The sequence below is a fragment of the Pieris napi genome, chromosome 8 (genome assembly GCF_905475465.1).
Source record: "Pieris napi chromosome 8, ilPieNapi1.2, whole genome shotgun sequence".
Taxonomy (NCBI): Eukaryota; Metazoa; Arthropoda; class Insecta; order Lepidoptera; family Pieridae; genus Pieris; species Pieris napi.
In genome coordinates, this window is record NC_062241.1 from 9,845,953 (window position 1) to 9,861,539 (window position 15,587).

At 31.5% G+C, this 15,587-nt stretch overlaps 4 protein-coding genes across 6 annotated transcripts; 1 reads left to right on the forward strand and 3 right to left on the reverse strand.

The window, feature by feature from the left end:
• Positions 1-1,480: 1,480 nt before the first annotated feature.
• LOC125051724 lies at positions 1,481-3,414 on the reverse strand. Its single transcript, XM_047652247.1, has 3 exons — positions 3,258-3,414; positions 2,289-2,369; positions 1,481-1,654 (listed from the first exon to the last, which is right to left on the reverse strand). Exons 1-3 carry the CDS (start codon positions 3,270-3,272, stop codon positions 1,571-1,573), a joined length of 180 nt encoding a protein of 59 aa, XP_047508203.1. The 5' UTR covers positions 3,273-3,414; the 3' UTR covers positions 1,481-1,570.
• Positions 3,415-5,722: 2,308 nt separating this feature from the next.
• Positions 5,723-9,635, reverse strand: LOC125051808. The gene is made up of 5 exons (XM_047652377.1): positions 9,414-9,635; positions 8,872-9,049; positions 8,153-8,297; positions 6,974-7,085; positions 5,723-5,974 (listed from the first exon to the last, which is right to left on the reverse strand). The coding sequence occupies exons 1-5, from the start codon at positions 9,520-9,522 to the stop codon at positions 5,796-5,798; spliced, it is 723 nt and encodes a 240-aa protein (XP_047508333.1). The 5' UTR covers positions 9,523-9,635; the 3' UTR covers positions 5,723-5,795.
• Positions 9,636-9,891: 256 nt separating this feature from the next.
• On the reverse strand, positions 9,892-13,947 carry LOC125051807 (mitochondrial ribonuclease P catalytic subunit). Of its 3 annotated transcripts, none has more exons than XM_047652375.1 (5): positions 13,668-13,947; positions 12,690-13,428; positions 12,143-12,526; positions 10,746-10,935; positions 9,892-10,062 (listed from the first exon to the last, which is right to left on the reverse strand). In XM_047652375.1, exons 1-5 carry the CDS (start codon positions 13,699-13,701, stop codon positions 9,907-9,909), a joined length of 1,503 nt encoding a protein of 500 aa, XP_047508331.1. In that variant the 5' UTR covers positions 13,702-13,947; the 3' UTR covers positions 9,892-9,906. The 3 variants fall into 3 exon arrangements, with proteins under 3 accessions (XP_047508331.1, XP_047508329.1, XP_047508332.1); XM_047652373.1 differs by having other exon boundaries at positions 12,690-13,461; positions 13,668-13,946; XM_047652376.1 differs by lacking the exon at positions 13,668-13,947 and having other exon boundaries at positions 12,690-13,221; positions 13,304-13,447.
• Positions 13,948-14,160: 213 nt separating this feature from the next.
• LOC125051664 (N-alpha-acetyltransferase 20) lies at positions 14,161-15,442 on the forward strand. Its single transcript, XM_047652150.1, has 5 exons — positions 14,161-14,342; positions 14,408-14,523; positions 14,616-14,745; positions 15,017-15,153; positions 15,341-15,442. Exons 1-5 carry the CDS (start codon positions 14,290-14,292, stop codon positions 15,424-15,426), a joined length of 522 nt encoding a protein of 173 aa, XP_047508106.1. The 5' UTR covers positions 14,161-14,289; the 3' UTR covers positions 15,427-15,442.
• The last annotated feature ends 145 nt before the right edge of the window (positions 15,443-15,587 follow it).

Sequence of the window (15,587 nt, forward strand, 5' to 3'; positions counted from 1 at the left end):
GGACTATTGACCGATCAAGCTGGATTCCCGCTGCCACACGTAGGGAACACGGGATTTTAAGTCAAGCAAATCATACAGGACGGTGGTTTGTTTATTGTAATAATGAAACCCATGAATTTAAAGCTTTATTAAAAATCAATTAAGTACATTACGTGAGAATTACGATATTACATAAATATTATGAGTTATTATTCAATAGAAATGTTCAGTATGCGCTACAACTACTAATTTAGTTATGGCATATAGTTTAGAATTACAAAGTTGGTATTTAACACATAAACGTTAAATTACACACTCAGACATAAAAAAGTCCTGGAGTGAGCTAATCCAGTTGTTTTTAAACAATATGTTAAAAATATAAGCCTTTTTAATAATGTTTATAAGGTGTGAAAGGAAGTATTCATTCGTTTTATTTAATAATTTTATTAGCTGACCATACCACAGAAAACTTTTTTTTCTAGTCCTATGATCCATCTTCAAACCCATTTCATAGAATGAACTTTACCTCTGAGTGACTGACTTTTGTTACAATTATTATCATCGGCCTCAATTGTTTAAAACAATTCACCACAGCCCATTCATCATTAGGTTAGACTCTATATTCGTCGGTCTCCAGCAAGAATTTAAGGTATAGTTTAAATAATAGAAAGAAAAACGCTTCATGTTGTAATTTCCCTTAGATAATAAGTAATTACTATTAAGTCACTACCGCTCTGACTTATCTAACCTAGTGCAATCTTGATACACATTTTGTTCGCTTTGCGTCGAACACTTTTACTCTCGATTGCGAACTGTCGGGCACGTGAGTATTTCTAGATGTTGTAACGAACTTTCAATTTTGATGATTGCAAAAACAAATATATATAAGTTAGTAATTGCTTAATTATTTTATTTATTTCCACTCCACATGTTAGCAGAAGAATAAACACGTTAATAAATGCATAGGCTAAATTTATCATCCTTATCGCTTGATTCCAGGCAATCCGCGCTAATGGAAGGAATTCCAAGAAAAACAAGAGAAGTAAAGCGGGCCATAGACGGACCGCATGTTGCAGTCAAGACCGACTGCAATATGCGGTTTCCTTAGGAACTGCTCGCGCGGTCCGTGTATTGCGGATATGAATTTAGTATGGAAACTGCAGATCAGACAATTTAGTATGGCGACCGCATATTGCAGTCGGTCTTGACTGCAACATGCGGTCCGTCATGGCCCGCTTAAACGTAATAATGGTAAAAACAAAATATAAAGTCTGCTTTTATTTACCGTTATGTAAGCTAGAAAATATCTTTGTGTTGTCGATAATTTTCGCCGGTAATACTACTACCGAGGAGTATTAACAAAATTTAACACTGACAAATTAAGACTTTGAGCCGTTACTTTCAGTCTATACGTTGTGCTGTCCATGATTCATTTATTTAAATTTGTCATTGTCGTTGATTTAACTTTCAACGTAAATACAGTGAAAAATAAAAATCAAACTTAGATTGAGCACTTTATTCGAATAAAGGGTGAAAAATATAGGGGATGAATAAGGGACCAATGGGGTACTTCGTTATCGGAGCTCGTCGTTTACCAGTAAGGTCCAACGTAGCCAGGGGCGATCAGGCGTCCGCCGACAGCATCGTTGATAACGGTAGGACCGGCAACTAAAGTCTAGATAACATTTGACTGATTATAAATCTATATACCTACTAGCTGACCGGCAAACGTTGTTTTGCCATGTATATTATTTCTAGTTATTCTAATATTTTTTTAGTTCAGTGAAAATTAGGGGTTATATGTATTTTTGTATGCTGTATCATGAAAAAATAAAAACAAAAAAAGTTTCTAAAGATTTAAAAACAAAATTTTTGGGGTGGACAGTGGACACTCCTTATGACTTAGAGGGTTGAAAGATAGTAGCCGATTCTCAGACCTACTGAATATGCATATAAAATTTGCAAAAATCAGTCAAGCCGTTTCGGAGGAGTATGGTAACTAACATTGTGACACGAGAATTTTATATATAAGATATAAAATTATGAATAAAAGTATTTTTCCAGTCTTACATTTTTGCACAAGTTTAAAAAATTCAATGATGTCTGGTGCATTTAAATAGCAATAATATAAACTAAACAATAAGGTAGCTTATGATTCTATTCAAGTCCTATACAAAAATTGATCCAAACCACAAATAGGTTGGAAATTACGAAAAATTGCTTTAAATAAATAGTAGAGATTTTCAAACTATTTGACCTTCAATATTCATTGTACTAAATAACTTGTATATGTATATTCTAAGATTTACCCTAGGTGCAGGGTTAAAGCCGGGCCAGAAGTACTGAGGAGCAGCTGTGGCAAGAGCCAGGCAGCACAGAGCGAAGATAACCTGTAAAATTAAACGGATAAAGGTAATGCATCTTAATAAAATGAGACTACTTAAAATATCACAGTATCGGGTTGATGTTTATAGTCAAGATATATTTTACTACCATCCACAAACTCATAATTACGTATTTAAAAAATAACTTGAATTATTTATAAAAAATGTGGTCATCAAAAATTATTTTCAAAAATGTTTTAATTAAAAAAATATTAATCCATCACAGCAAAGAATAACGAACAAATCGATTATAACTGAATAAATTAATACAATTAAAAACTTGTCCATATTATATACCCATACATAGATGTGGTCAAGTTAAAATCAAATAAATAATGCATAGCAACTGGTCCACAGATAATTGTATCATTCAGACAATGTAACTAGGTGTTACTAGAAATATTATTTATTAATTCTTTAACAGCCAATAATATCTACTATATAAAAATAAGTCGGGTTTTCCTTCCTGACGCTATAACTCCAGAACGCACGAACCGATTTCCACGGTTTTTCTTTCGTTGGAAAGGTCTCGGGCTCCGTGAGGGCAAAGAAAATTCAGAAAAAATTTCAACAGAAAAGCGGAATCACCAAACGAAATGTTACATAAAACGAAGCCATCTGGTGGCGAAACGGAGTTCGCCGAGTTGGCTAGTTTTATAATAAAACAATACATTTATATTAAATCTATATATGAATTAAATAGGTAAGCATTGCGACTCTAATAATATTGAAACATTAAAGGCATTGCATCTTATATGCTACGACATTAAAAACGTTTTTTAAATCAATAATACGTTACATCAATAAAATATTTAACAATAAATATTAAATGATTGAAATAGAAACAATTTTTAAGTGAAATTGCTTTACTATTAAATAAAAAAATATACGTACGAGGAATTTCATCATTTTGCTGGTTAGGGTTTCTCACTAGAACTGCTTGTATGCCTTCTGAGTGCAAACTATACTAATCTTAGAAGACAGACGCATTATATACAGCCCTAGAAGGTCATCTAGATCCCTAGCACCTCCTAGGCCTTATCTGAATGTCTAATAACTTGTCTTTGAAAAAACACAGTACATATATGGTATAATATTTATTAGATCATAAAACAGCTGTGAAACGTATATGTAGTCTAATTATTAACGACATATTAGATAAATACATGTCATATGTTTAACTACACTGATAAAGAATATAAATGACCATATTAGAAAAAGATTCCTACTATGTATATCGTGATGCGATAAACGCATTTAGCAGACGCCAAAATTAAGTAGAAATTCATCCGGTTCAATACAAAGAAGACTTCAAAAGTGTATCCTAGTTGATTTGAGTAGATAATGCCTGGTTTTCGTATTGTGAAAGAAACTCTATTTTCAATGGTATGTAGAACTAATTCAGTTCCATACAGGTTGAGTACACGTTACTTTAGTATCACCGAATAAAAATAGGTATGGTTTATAAAGCCGCCGATAAATTTCCGTTTTCACATATTTTAAAATCTCATGTCAGCTAAGATTATATAGACAAAATATAACCGATAGTGTGAAATTATTTTTATTCTTCAAAAAGTACAAAATAATTACTATGTTTCTATATTCCGATTATAACAGTCGAGACAACGGAAAATCAATATAGAGAGCTTGTTACATAAACGTACCATTTTAAACATAAAATGATAGGATAATCATATTTTTCCTAAATTATTATGTTATATTAATTGTAGAATCGTTCATATTTTATTTGAAATGTTACATGCTTTAAATAGAAAATTACATCCCACAGTAACAGTCAACCTATTTAGTATATTATATTCTTTATTATATGTATGTATTTATTATGAAATTTGATAAACGTCTTACTTAATAATCAATGCAGTATAACCCACAGCCTGAATAACAATGACAGTTAAATTTGTGGAAGATTAATAAAAAAATATTAATTAAACCATATTCGAGATAGAGACGAGGTCAAAATTATGCATATTATTATTAATAAATGCAAAGTAAAAGCCACTAATTAAACCAACGTTTGCATTGACATGATTTTCTTTGTTTACTGTGTGATATTGAATTTTTATATATAACTAGGGCTGTCATTTCTATTCAATTATAAATAAAATAATCCGTTTATTAAAATACAAGATTTTTATTTTTTCATTTGCTCTGTGCAGAGTAAGTTTACCTTCTATTTGTAACAATAATTATTCCAGGTTAGTAAGCCGAGCGATTACTAATTACATGCATTACAATATGAAACAATAATGTCTGTCCCATGTTTAATATAAAAATAGTTATTTATAGTTAATTTCCAAAAAATCTGTTCAACTTTTTTTTTCAACCCCTGATGCTGCAACTTTGGGATCGCGCAGTACGAAAACATTATTAAAGAAGAATCGCAATTGATATTAAAAGTTACAGACCACCGGTGGATAGAAATTCTAAATTATGTTCATATAAATAAATAATACAATAAAGAATAACGCGTATAATTACAGCCCTAATATATCCATTTAAACTGGATCGAAATGTAGGCGTTCCACAATACTAATTACCATAGCTGTCCTGTCATTGTTGACGGTACTATTAATAATTCTTAGTCTATTTCCTTATTTTAATTGTCTTGAGTTCGCTCTAGCACGCGTCCTTTATATGATGAATTGTTCAAATATGGAGAAATTCTTATGATGTAAAACTAAACGTTTAAATAAATTTTTATAATTACAAGATTACATAACATAATTAATGAGAACCGTGAAATATCATCTAATATATAAAATTCTCGTGTCGTGGTGTTTGTAGTTAAACTCCTCCGAAACGGCTTGACCGATTCTCATGAAATTTTGTGTGCATATTGGGTATGTCTGAGAATCGGAAAACATCTATTTTTCATCCCCCTACATGTTAAGGGCAGTCCACCCCTATACACTATAAAATTACTTAATGTAAAAATCTGACTACAAAACTAACACATCGCTGGTGCTTCAAACATTAGACTTCTGAGAGAGAAGTCAAATAATATGGCGAGTCACTGAATAAAGTACTAAACGCCGCCCGGTCGATTCGGTCCGGAAATATCTACTGGCACCTGATTTCACAAAGAGATGGTGCGCGGCAGAAACTGCACTAAAAAGCGCTGTATTGTGGAACGCGACGCTTTAATTTATTAATTCTTTTAAAGGTTTATCCGTCTATAATATATATATCAATCTAAAATTTGTCATTTATAAGCTTATATTCGTGGTTCTTGTACTATTCAGCTGTTCTATTTATATTTTTCGTAAAGTTCTGACTCTCGTGGTGTAAGGGCCAGTTTTCGGTTGCACTAATCCTAGTTAAAAAGAAATATTTATTTAGAATTAAAAGAGTTTTCAATTACCTTTGATAAATATTGATTATATGGATATAGTTAAAGATGTTTCGTATGCTTTAACAGATGAGGGGTTTTTCCGTGTCCAGGCGCATATGCTCATCAATACTGGACTCCTTGGGCTCGATGGCATCAGCTCGGTACACGGCATTTTCAATCCATACAGCTATGCGATCTGATATAGCCACCATGAAACGGGCGAGGCGACCAGGGTCAGTGCGAGCTGGCTTCGGCTCACCTGTTATTTATCATATTAATTATGGGACTTCACACCATATCTTTAACTAAGCTTAACAACTTCAGCCGTTGAAGCTAAGCAAAATTTTTAGGATAACTATCTATTTTACAAATGATTATGATTTAAAGTAAATAAACAAAATGTTACCAATAATTAGACGCATAGTAAATAATAATATTTGTTTTGCCTTTCATACCGATACAACATACTCATGAGAATTTTAAAAGATTTCATACACATGTGATAGAATGAGCATCGTCTAGAACAGGGGTCTCCAAACTGTCCAGCCGTAGGGCCATACTGATTACTCCAGTAAGTTCCGAGGGCCAAAACCATATGTCATTATGCTTGTTATAAGTTATGTTTTTATCACAAAAACAATAACAATAAGCCTACAACAACGTTATGAGTAGTTAGCCCATGATCACATCAATGTAGATGTCATATTAATAATTTTTCAACATAAAATTAGAATACTTTAGTAAACTAAGTTTAATTTGCTATAAAAAATATTTTCTCTAAAAGGAGTTTTCAAGTATGCTAGCTCTCCGCGGGCCGGACAAAATCTGTCCGTGGGCCAGATGTGGCCCTCGGGCCGTAGTTTGGAGACCCCTGGTCTAGAATCTAGACGGTTATGGACTGACGTTACGGACTAGATGGTTAATAGATACATATAATCGCATCGGACATTTTAATATTTATTGGAGCAGTGTTACCCTAGTAACCGGGATGACGACGTTAGGGTTATACATGACCATACAGTGTGATAAATCATGGGGAAACCAGCATTGAAGACCCAAAAATCACCGGCTTATATCATGTGCTTTATAGACACAATAAAAGCGACATTTCCTTATATATACAGAAATCTATATTGCTGCGACTCTGGTCTTTTTTCTTTATACATTTTTACTGCTATTTTAATTTGTATGTTGTTTTTATATTATTCATTAAGCGTTATCATCTTTCATATTCATTTATAAATAGATATATAATAACCTAAAATTTCAGCCACACGTTCCAATACAACATCAGCAATGCTTCTCAGCCTATTTGACACCAATATTTCCTTCTGCCCCTTCGCTATATAATCGCATAGACGGTAGGCCACCTGATTAACATAAGAATTCATATGTAAGCAAACAATGTTATGTATGCAGAATAAATAAATGACCAGTTATGATTGTGCTGTAATTTTCATATCTCTAAGGTCTACTACACTTGTAAATAATAGCTATTATTTCATAAGACTGAATCAATTAGGTAGAACAAAGCTCATAAATATTTTATGTATTTAATAATTACTTAGGGGCCTCATAGCCTAGCGGTCTTATTAAGTGGCAGCTAGGTGAGGGGTACCGGGTTCGATTCCCGGTTCGAGGGCAAGTTTTAATTTAATTTAAATTTGTTCTCGGCCTTTGGGAGGGTTGTGCGGTACCGGGTGAGTGTCTAAACCGTACATGGAGGACACGGTCGAATTTCTAAAGACAAGCACGAATTATAAAAAATCCTATACTTGACGCTGGCTAATGCACAAATCGTGCCAGAGCCATAAAAAAAAATTACTACCTATACACTGACTTAAGTTAAACTAACTCAGGGTCTATTTGTGTCTGATCGCGTAAATTATTTTTATATTATTTAAATTTTACTTTAAGAAAACACCTTTCCAAATCAATGCTAAAAAGACGATCTTATGAAACGAATGGGTTACAATAATAGGTAGTGGAATACCTAAGAAAATGAATTTAACAAAAACATTTTTATTTGTTTGTACTTACGAAAAAAATGTACTTTTTTGATAAATTGCGCCATCTTTGGATGTCACTTGTCAACATTGCATAGTAACTTTATTTTAACACGCTTGGTTGTAATTTTAGAATTTAGAGTCAACATCACAGGAAGCATTCAATTTACTTTTTGGAACGGGAATAATTAAAAAAATATATGACAGAATTTTCTTGGGTTAACCACTACCTTCACTATCACCCAATTTCGGCTTGATATTAACTTATGGAACACCCGAAGGTATATAATTTTTGTTTATTTATTCCCGAATCCCGTACTAAAGATGAGGGCATAATCAAAACTGAAACTATAATTTTTCAAAGAGCTTCTCAAGTAAGTAAGTCAAGTCTATAATGAAGTAGTATTAGTAATTATTAAATAGCAACAGACCTGTGCACTGAAATTAATAAGCCACTTCTGTCGTTGTCTTAATTCACGTACTTTATCCGCTTGATCCTTTCGGCTTACCATACCACCAGGACCCGACCAGTGTTTTGAGGAGCCACTTATTGCTTGGAAATATTGCTCAGTTTGTCTAATTAAAACAAATGGATATTCCATCAAATAAAATTCCTAAACCAAACTTATTTTTTAAATATATTTTTAATCTTCTAAGGTAAATAGGAGAATGGAATTGCCTGTAAAGTAATTTTTTTCTCGAACAAAACGATATTTTAGATAAAATTCTAATAAAAACGTACCATCGTAAAATAACTATCAACATCCAAAATATAAATTAATTTTAAATAATATAATAAAAACAAAAGTATGTAGCAAAGGCAAATATTATCGAGACGGGATATTTTTGTAATTCTAAGCACAATCGCTTTTTTTAGGTCAATTTAAAAACCAACCTTTAACATTGCGGTAAATCAAAATAAAATGAAGTCACTTTTACTTTTTGGATAGATATGAAATCATTTTACGCATATTTCCTGGGTATCTAAACTAAGCAGACTATAACTAATTGGATTCGCAACTGTCGCTGGACCAAAACTAATTCGATATTTGCCAATACACCGCAAATTCAGCATTTTTTATTTTAAACGTTTCACGCGGAACTATACAGTAGTTGCTCTACACCTAATAAATAACCTAGTTTCCCTTACTCTGGACTAAGGAAGTAATCTTCTTCCAAAGCACTTTTGATCTTGTTCCTCCTTTCAGGTGGAAGAACATCACCCTTTTCATCCCACAAGCAACGTAAACGCCTGGCGGTTGGACGGGCTAACATTTCTACGCGCTCCATTAAACGTCGATTCCGTGGCATTTTTTTTACTTCATCGCCTAATTTTAGTTATAAAAAGAAATGTAATAAAATTTTGCTAATATCCTAACTAGACACATCAAAACAAGTTTAACTAGAAAGTTCATAATCATTGTATAATTTGTACCCGCGTAAAAGCAATATTAAAACTTGATACTTGCTAGATACCTCTTTTTATGATTACCAAATTAACAAATACAAGCAATACCCGATATTACTTATAGGATTGTTATTTGATGACTTCAAAATGACTGCGGTTCTCCGACATCCACTTAGATGAAAGAAAATTGTTAAAAGGAATAAGTCGATACCAGCAGGTTGAAAATAAGGCAATAAAATAACATAAATTATTGGTATTATTTACACATTCTGAAAACAACTTACCTCCTTCAACGTTTTTCATGATTTTGACATTATGATCGGAAGACCCTGATAAATCAGATTTAGAGGCATTTTTGGATCCTGAATCAACAGATTGTCTCCCTTTCGGCATATTGAAAAAAAATTGGGGCAAATTAAAAAAATAAACTAATATACACTATTAATTTCTATAGACACACCGAAGCCATTTTAAATATGAATCGACAGGAATGACAGTTAAAAAAACAATAGATAAAATAGGTTATATATTTAGCGAAGGGGCTTTCTTTTTAAAGTTTTTTCATTTACATTAATCATGCACACGGATATAAATAAATATCAAATTATTCCCCCTCTTAATATGGCAGCCTTCTCAATTTAATCATATTTCTATGATATTTTAGTTGTTTGTTAGTTAGTTTTGAAGTTTGTTGTATATTTTGTAAAATTGCTTGCAATTTCTTTTTATTATCACAAAAAGCTGCAACAGAAAAACACTATATTATGTTCAACATCTTTATTTTTTAACAGAATTTGGTTTCATACACAACCACGTCGAGCAGTCAGGGACTCCATCATTAACTTTTCCTTCCGTTGAGGCGTATTCAGCTTCGTATGGGATGTGCCAAATGTTCGAGTTCTTTTGGGCACACGGTGTAAACAATAATGGGGACTGAAATTATGTTATTTCCTCAATTAGTTCCTTAACGAAGTATCAAACTAGGGGTGACTATACTCTATATAGCGGTGAACGGGACTGCATATTTTCTTGCGTTATAGTCTCGTTATGTGGAAAAAAGATTACATTGTATGGACAAAAAGGCAAAGTAACCAAAATCAAGTAATTTCGACGTTTTATGAGTTTGATGTTTAATCACTTAAATATAATAAATTTAGTATAATTTTAATTAAGTACAATTTACAGTATACGTAAAATCATTTTAATTAAAGGATATCTCTAGTTATCAGTATTCATTATGATTAGTTTTTCTCAATTTGAACCTATTCTGCATATTATTTATATTAAGTATAGCATACACCATAGGTAAATAACACGCGTTTTTATTATAATAGTTTACTTATGAGATAGTGTTTGTTGCCATGGTAGCAACTTTTTTCTTTGTAAAGAAAAAATATCGTAACCATGGCAACAAACGAATCCCTTATAATAACGCTGTAATAGTTTGTACGCAAAAGGAAAAAAAAAGTAATTAATATTGGATCCGTTTCTAATCAAATCGTCTAAACTATTTCATATCCCACATAAAAAAACTTTCAAAGAACCGATGACTTTAGATTTTTATTTAATTTAAAAACAATAAAAAATCTTAAAAAGTAATTGCCAATAGGATTTACCTGAATAAACGGGCCTCGCTTATTGCCATAGACCTTCCACTGATGTTCCCATTGCCACCGTTGGAAGATCATTCTAAGATCATGTTGCTTCAATACAAAACGGTGTCCTCGTAGCAAATCACGAGATACAATATCAGTATGAGGCCCGCTCATTATCGCTGCGGTTATGAAATATGGATCGTCTTGTGATCTGAAATATCAATAATATAAGTCATCAGAATCATCACGGCATTGTACTTTTAAAAAATTATATCGTTTCGAGTCCCTAGAACTCCAATCAAAGTAATACTGTCCTGTCACATCATGAACGAAAAAATGGCATAAGTAACAATCACTTTATTAAACTGGTAAGCAGTCATGAACCAGAATCTCGTTGTGTGTCTTAAGGTGCGCTTACACGGGCAACTAAAATTGCTCAATTCCAGTCAATACTCGTCAACTATGACGTCACGACTACATCAAGCAATTTACGGCAACGGCAACAAGCATCAATACTGTGCAATACAATTTTGAGCGATATGGCGCAACTTCATCAACGAGGCAATACTGTCCTACACGAGCATTTCAGTATGCGCTCGCTATTGACGACATTGTTCTTGCTGCGGCGGATGGTAGCGCTTTTTTTATTATTAATCAAAAACAAAAAAGAAAGAAAAGGAATAAGCGTATCTGGGTGCGATCGTTTTTGGCCGCAATTTTCATTGAATAAAGAATTAGATGATATATTATTCAAAAACTTTACGAGAATGTCACGAACAGACTTTGAATTACTTTTGAATAAAGTAATTAGAAATTATTATTATTTAGACCTCTCGCTCTCCCCGCGGAAGCAAGACGGCAAGCCGCAAAACAAACAAGTGCGAATGAGATATATACAAAAATTGCTAGGAATTTCCAAGTCCATTGGATATTCGTCAATTCGTATCTGCGACATTTAGCGATATGAAATATATGGAGCAATTAGAAGCAATATCGGCGAAATAATATATTGAAATTTATTTAATTTATTGAAATAGCTCCATTAATTGCTCCAGATCGGTCCATCCGTGTCGCCGAGCAATTATTGCCCTCGTGTAAGCGCACCTTTATATTATGTATTCATAACAAAACCATCAGTGGCAGTGAGAATCACATCCATGGTACCGAATTAAAATATGACAAATAGTTTGGTGCTTTAAATCTATTATTTTTAAGTTATCTCTGGCAGGAAAACATTGGATATATAACTAATGCATTAGTTACGTATTCCTTAATTAAATTTGACCATATAATTAATTAATTTTCTTGAGAAAACCTGACATGCTCTTAATAATTACAACAGTACAAGTTAATCACTTATTTTTCACTATAAATTAAATATAAATACATTTGTATATTGAGGACAAAGCTGTACTTACAAATCATCCGTGAAAAAAGTAAGGCATCTTCTCATAAGATATTCCAACCCGCCTCTATTCCACTTCATCATGTGTTTCCGACCCAACAGTAAAATTTTCTTATTTTCATTAGAAAAATGATTAACTACAAACTTTAAAACTTGCAAACGATCCTTAATATTTTGGTTTGCTATATAACATATATTTAAAGCATCTAAAACAATGTCATATGGTGCTGTTTGGTTTAAAAAGTTTTGAAACCGTTCTAGTTCTTGAGGCGAGGATTTTAAGAATAAATCAGAGCCTACTATAAGTTTTTCCCTAACATTGTTTTGTAGTAATGTAAACTCATCAGGTGTTAATTTCATACATTCCAGTCTTTCATGACATGTAGTACATTCACCACTGCAAGAGAATGTCAATGATATAAGTAAGGTTTTAATGTATGTCTTTTTTTGTCTGTCTGTCTATATTTTGATTTTAACTATTATTTTATTTTACTGAAACATGCTAGCTACATTAAATTTTTTATAAAATTTTAATATGATTTGAACAAAGATAAACTTACTTTTTTTTTAATATTGTAGTATAATTAGTTTCCCACTTCAATTCTGAATAAGCATTTTTCATTTTATCAGCTGTATACTTAGTAATTGGAATACCACTAAGTTTAATATGTGCACAAATTTCATCCAAATATTTTGCAATAGTTTTTGTATCTTTATATTTCCTAAAAATATATTTAATCCATTCCTCGTAAGGATAATCTTGAAGCGGACGTCTGTCAATTACACTCATGTTAATTATTTTAAGAGCTTCAGTCTTTTTATTCATTTTGAACAGTGTACCAATTAATGTACTATACGCAGAGTGGGTGGGTTTTCCACTTTCTTTTATATCACCTAAAACTCTCAAACATTTCTTCCACTCACATATAGAACATAATGCATGTAATAAGTTTTCTGCTGTAGAAGAATCTAATATTCTATATTTATCATATAGTTTTTTATATGAATCTAATATAAAACCTCTTTCTTTATTAGAAAGACTGTTTTCTTTCGCATAGTTATGGTACAGTATCAGAAGTCCATTTGTGGCACCTAAAGATAGTTCAGTATTATTTGCTTTTAAATAGTCCGCAAATTTGAATGCAGCATCAAATTCACTACTCCTAACCATTACCTTCAACATCATGGCATCTATATTTTTTCCGTTGTAATTTCCACGCTTTTTAAGAAGGTTTTCTTTAACGATAGTCCAATCTTTTTCACCATTATTCAAAACAGATCTTAGATATTTAATTTGTTCTGTGGAATTCAGTTGTACAAATGCAGCATAGTCTGCCAATTATAAGCAATATATGTAAAAAGAATGTAAATTAATTATTAATATTAATGCATAATTAGGCTCTGGAGTAAAACAATTATACATACACGCTAACTAAGATCATGGTCTCGATAATACAAGAGTTTAATCGCTTGCACCCTGAAGTATATTATTGACTTGTGTAGCAATTTAATATAAATTGTTAAAAAAATTAACTTACGTCTTAGTCCCAAATATTGTCTATTAAAAATCATATTTAAGAATTAGTTCAGCTTAAATTTCCAATTTATAAGAAGTTGTTGTAAATTGAGGATAACCTTAGAGGTTAATACTAGCAAAGCATTTATAATTGAGGTACGGTTAACTACTTAAACTTAATTAAGTATTTTCGAACTACTAAATGCTCAATAATCATAACATTTACAATTTAATTTATACTTTCAAATTTGAAATATTATGTTCAATGTTGCAGACAGATAACAGATTCAAACTTTATCACCTTTTTTTATTTTTTTTTTATTTTAATTTTATGACCTGGTTAGACCTTTAAGTCACAACTTTTCGATTGTGACCACAGATTATGACGTTGAGACGCGGTCATACTTCTTACGTTAAGTGAATTGTCAGATGATTTAAGACTATCACAGATTACTTACTCATGTATTATATAGATATTACTTATTAAGTTTTTAGTAATAATATAGTATATACTAATGCTCAATGCTTATCAGTTATCTTCATCCTACAAGTACATACTATTTAGTGTTTTTTTTTAATAGTTTTACACTCTTGTTTTATTAAACTACGTTTCTATAAATTAATATTATTATAAATAATTTACCATGACTACTATTAGGCCTTTTACTTGCGAAGACATGCTTAAATTTAATAATGTGTAAGTTTCACTATTTGTTAGAATCTATCCTTTACAGCCATGCTTATTATTTTAATAAATTTCAGTAACTTAGACCCGCTGACTGAAACATATGGCTTGTCCTTTTACACTCAGTATTTGGCTCATTGGCCTGAATTTTTTCAAGTAGCAGAGTCTCCGAGTGGAGAGATAATGGGATACAGTAAGATATGGTTTTTGTATTTATATATTGTTTTTTTACTATAAAAATACGTATTATGTGATTCATTAATGCTACTTAAATTTTCATTCTAGTAATGGGAAAAGCTGAAGGGCTTGGTGATAATTGGCATGGTCATGTAACCGCATTAACTGTAAGTCCTGATTATAGAAGATTAGGTATTGCAGCTACATTAATGAATATTCTTGAGGATGTTTCAGAAAAGTAAGTTTCAAAATTATATGTATTATTCCAGAAATATGTAATAAAATTAATAAAATAAAATATAAAATTTGAAAAACAGTTTTGTAGAATTCTAAATGAATTTAACAGTTGCAATTTGGTGACAAAAAGCTATTCAAATCATTGTGAGAACTAAACTACATGATGGGGCAGGTGCACTTTACACCCGATATGTAACTTGATTAATATAAAATTTAAAAAATAAATGTGTTTAATTATAATTTAAAGTTGCTAAAATAATTGTTATTTCCAGAAAAAAAGCATACTTTGTGGATCTTTTTGTCAGAGTTAGTAACAAAGTAGCTATAAATATGTACAAAAATTTGGGGTATATTGTATATCGAACAGTGTTGGAATACTATTCTGGAGATCCTGATGAAGATGCCTATGGTAATCATAATAATACATTATTAGTTGTATGCAATGTTAACAATTAATACCAGGCTAAAAAGCTAATCCACTCACTATGTTGCACTTGCTCATCACTGGGCAAATGCAATGCATTTACTAATATAACTATAATGAACTTTTTTAAGAAGATATAAAATAGTTAAGCATACTTATGTCATTTTTACAGATATGAGGAAAGCATGTTCCAGAGATGTGCATAAAAAGTCAGTTGTACCTTTATCACATCCAGTCAGACCAGAAGAAGTGGATTAAACTAAATTTGGGACTACTTTTGTGTTTCCTTACAAAATACAATCGCTTTATTTATTATTATTATATAAGGATTGAAATGGATCTACCAGTTCAATAAAATAACATATTTTTACCTAACAAGATATCTATCTGATAACAAAAAAAAACACTTTTTTTGTATA

Coding starts and splice junctions, on each gene's coding strand:
- LOC125051724 (XM_047652247.1), bottom strand. Junction 1,655..2,288: donor GCTTTAACCCTGCACCTAGG/GTAAATCTTAGA, acceptor AATGTTATCTAG/ACTTTAGTTGCCGGTCCTAC.
- LOC125051808 (XM_047652377.1), bottom strand. CDS start 9,522: ATGCCGAAAGGGAGACAATCTGTTGATTCAGGATCCAAAAATGCCTCT. Junction 7,086..8,152: donor TTATTAATTTCAGTGCACAG/GTCTGTTGCTAT, acceptor TATGTTAATCAG/GTGGCCTACCGTCTATGCGA. Junction 5,975..6,973: donor ACGTGTGGCTGAAATTTTAG/GTTATTATATAT, acceptor GATAAATAACAG/GTGAGCCGAAGCCAGCTCGC.
- LOC125051807 (XM_047652373.1), bottom strand. CDS start 13,701: ATGATTTTTAATAGACAATATTTGGGACTAAGAC. Junction 12,527..12,689: donor ACTACAATATTAAAAAAAAA/GTAAGTTTATCT, acceptor ATTCTCTTGCAG/TGGTGAATGTACTACATGTC. Junction 10,063..10,745: donor AGCGAGGCCCGTTTATTCAG/GTAAATCCTATT, acceptor ACATAATTTCAG/TCCCCATTATTGTTTACACC.
- LOC125051664 (XM_047652150.1), top strand. CDS start 14,290: ATGACTACTATTAGGCCTTTTACTTGCGAAGACATGCTTAAATTTAAT. Junction 14,524..14,615: donor TGGAGAGATAATGGGATACA/GTAAGATATGGT, acceptor TTTTCATTCTAG/TAATGGGAAAAGCTGAAGGG. Junction 14,746..15,016: donor CTTGAGGATGTTTCAGAAAA/GTAAGTTTCAAA, acceptor TGTTATTTCCAG/AAAAAAAGCATACTTTGTGG.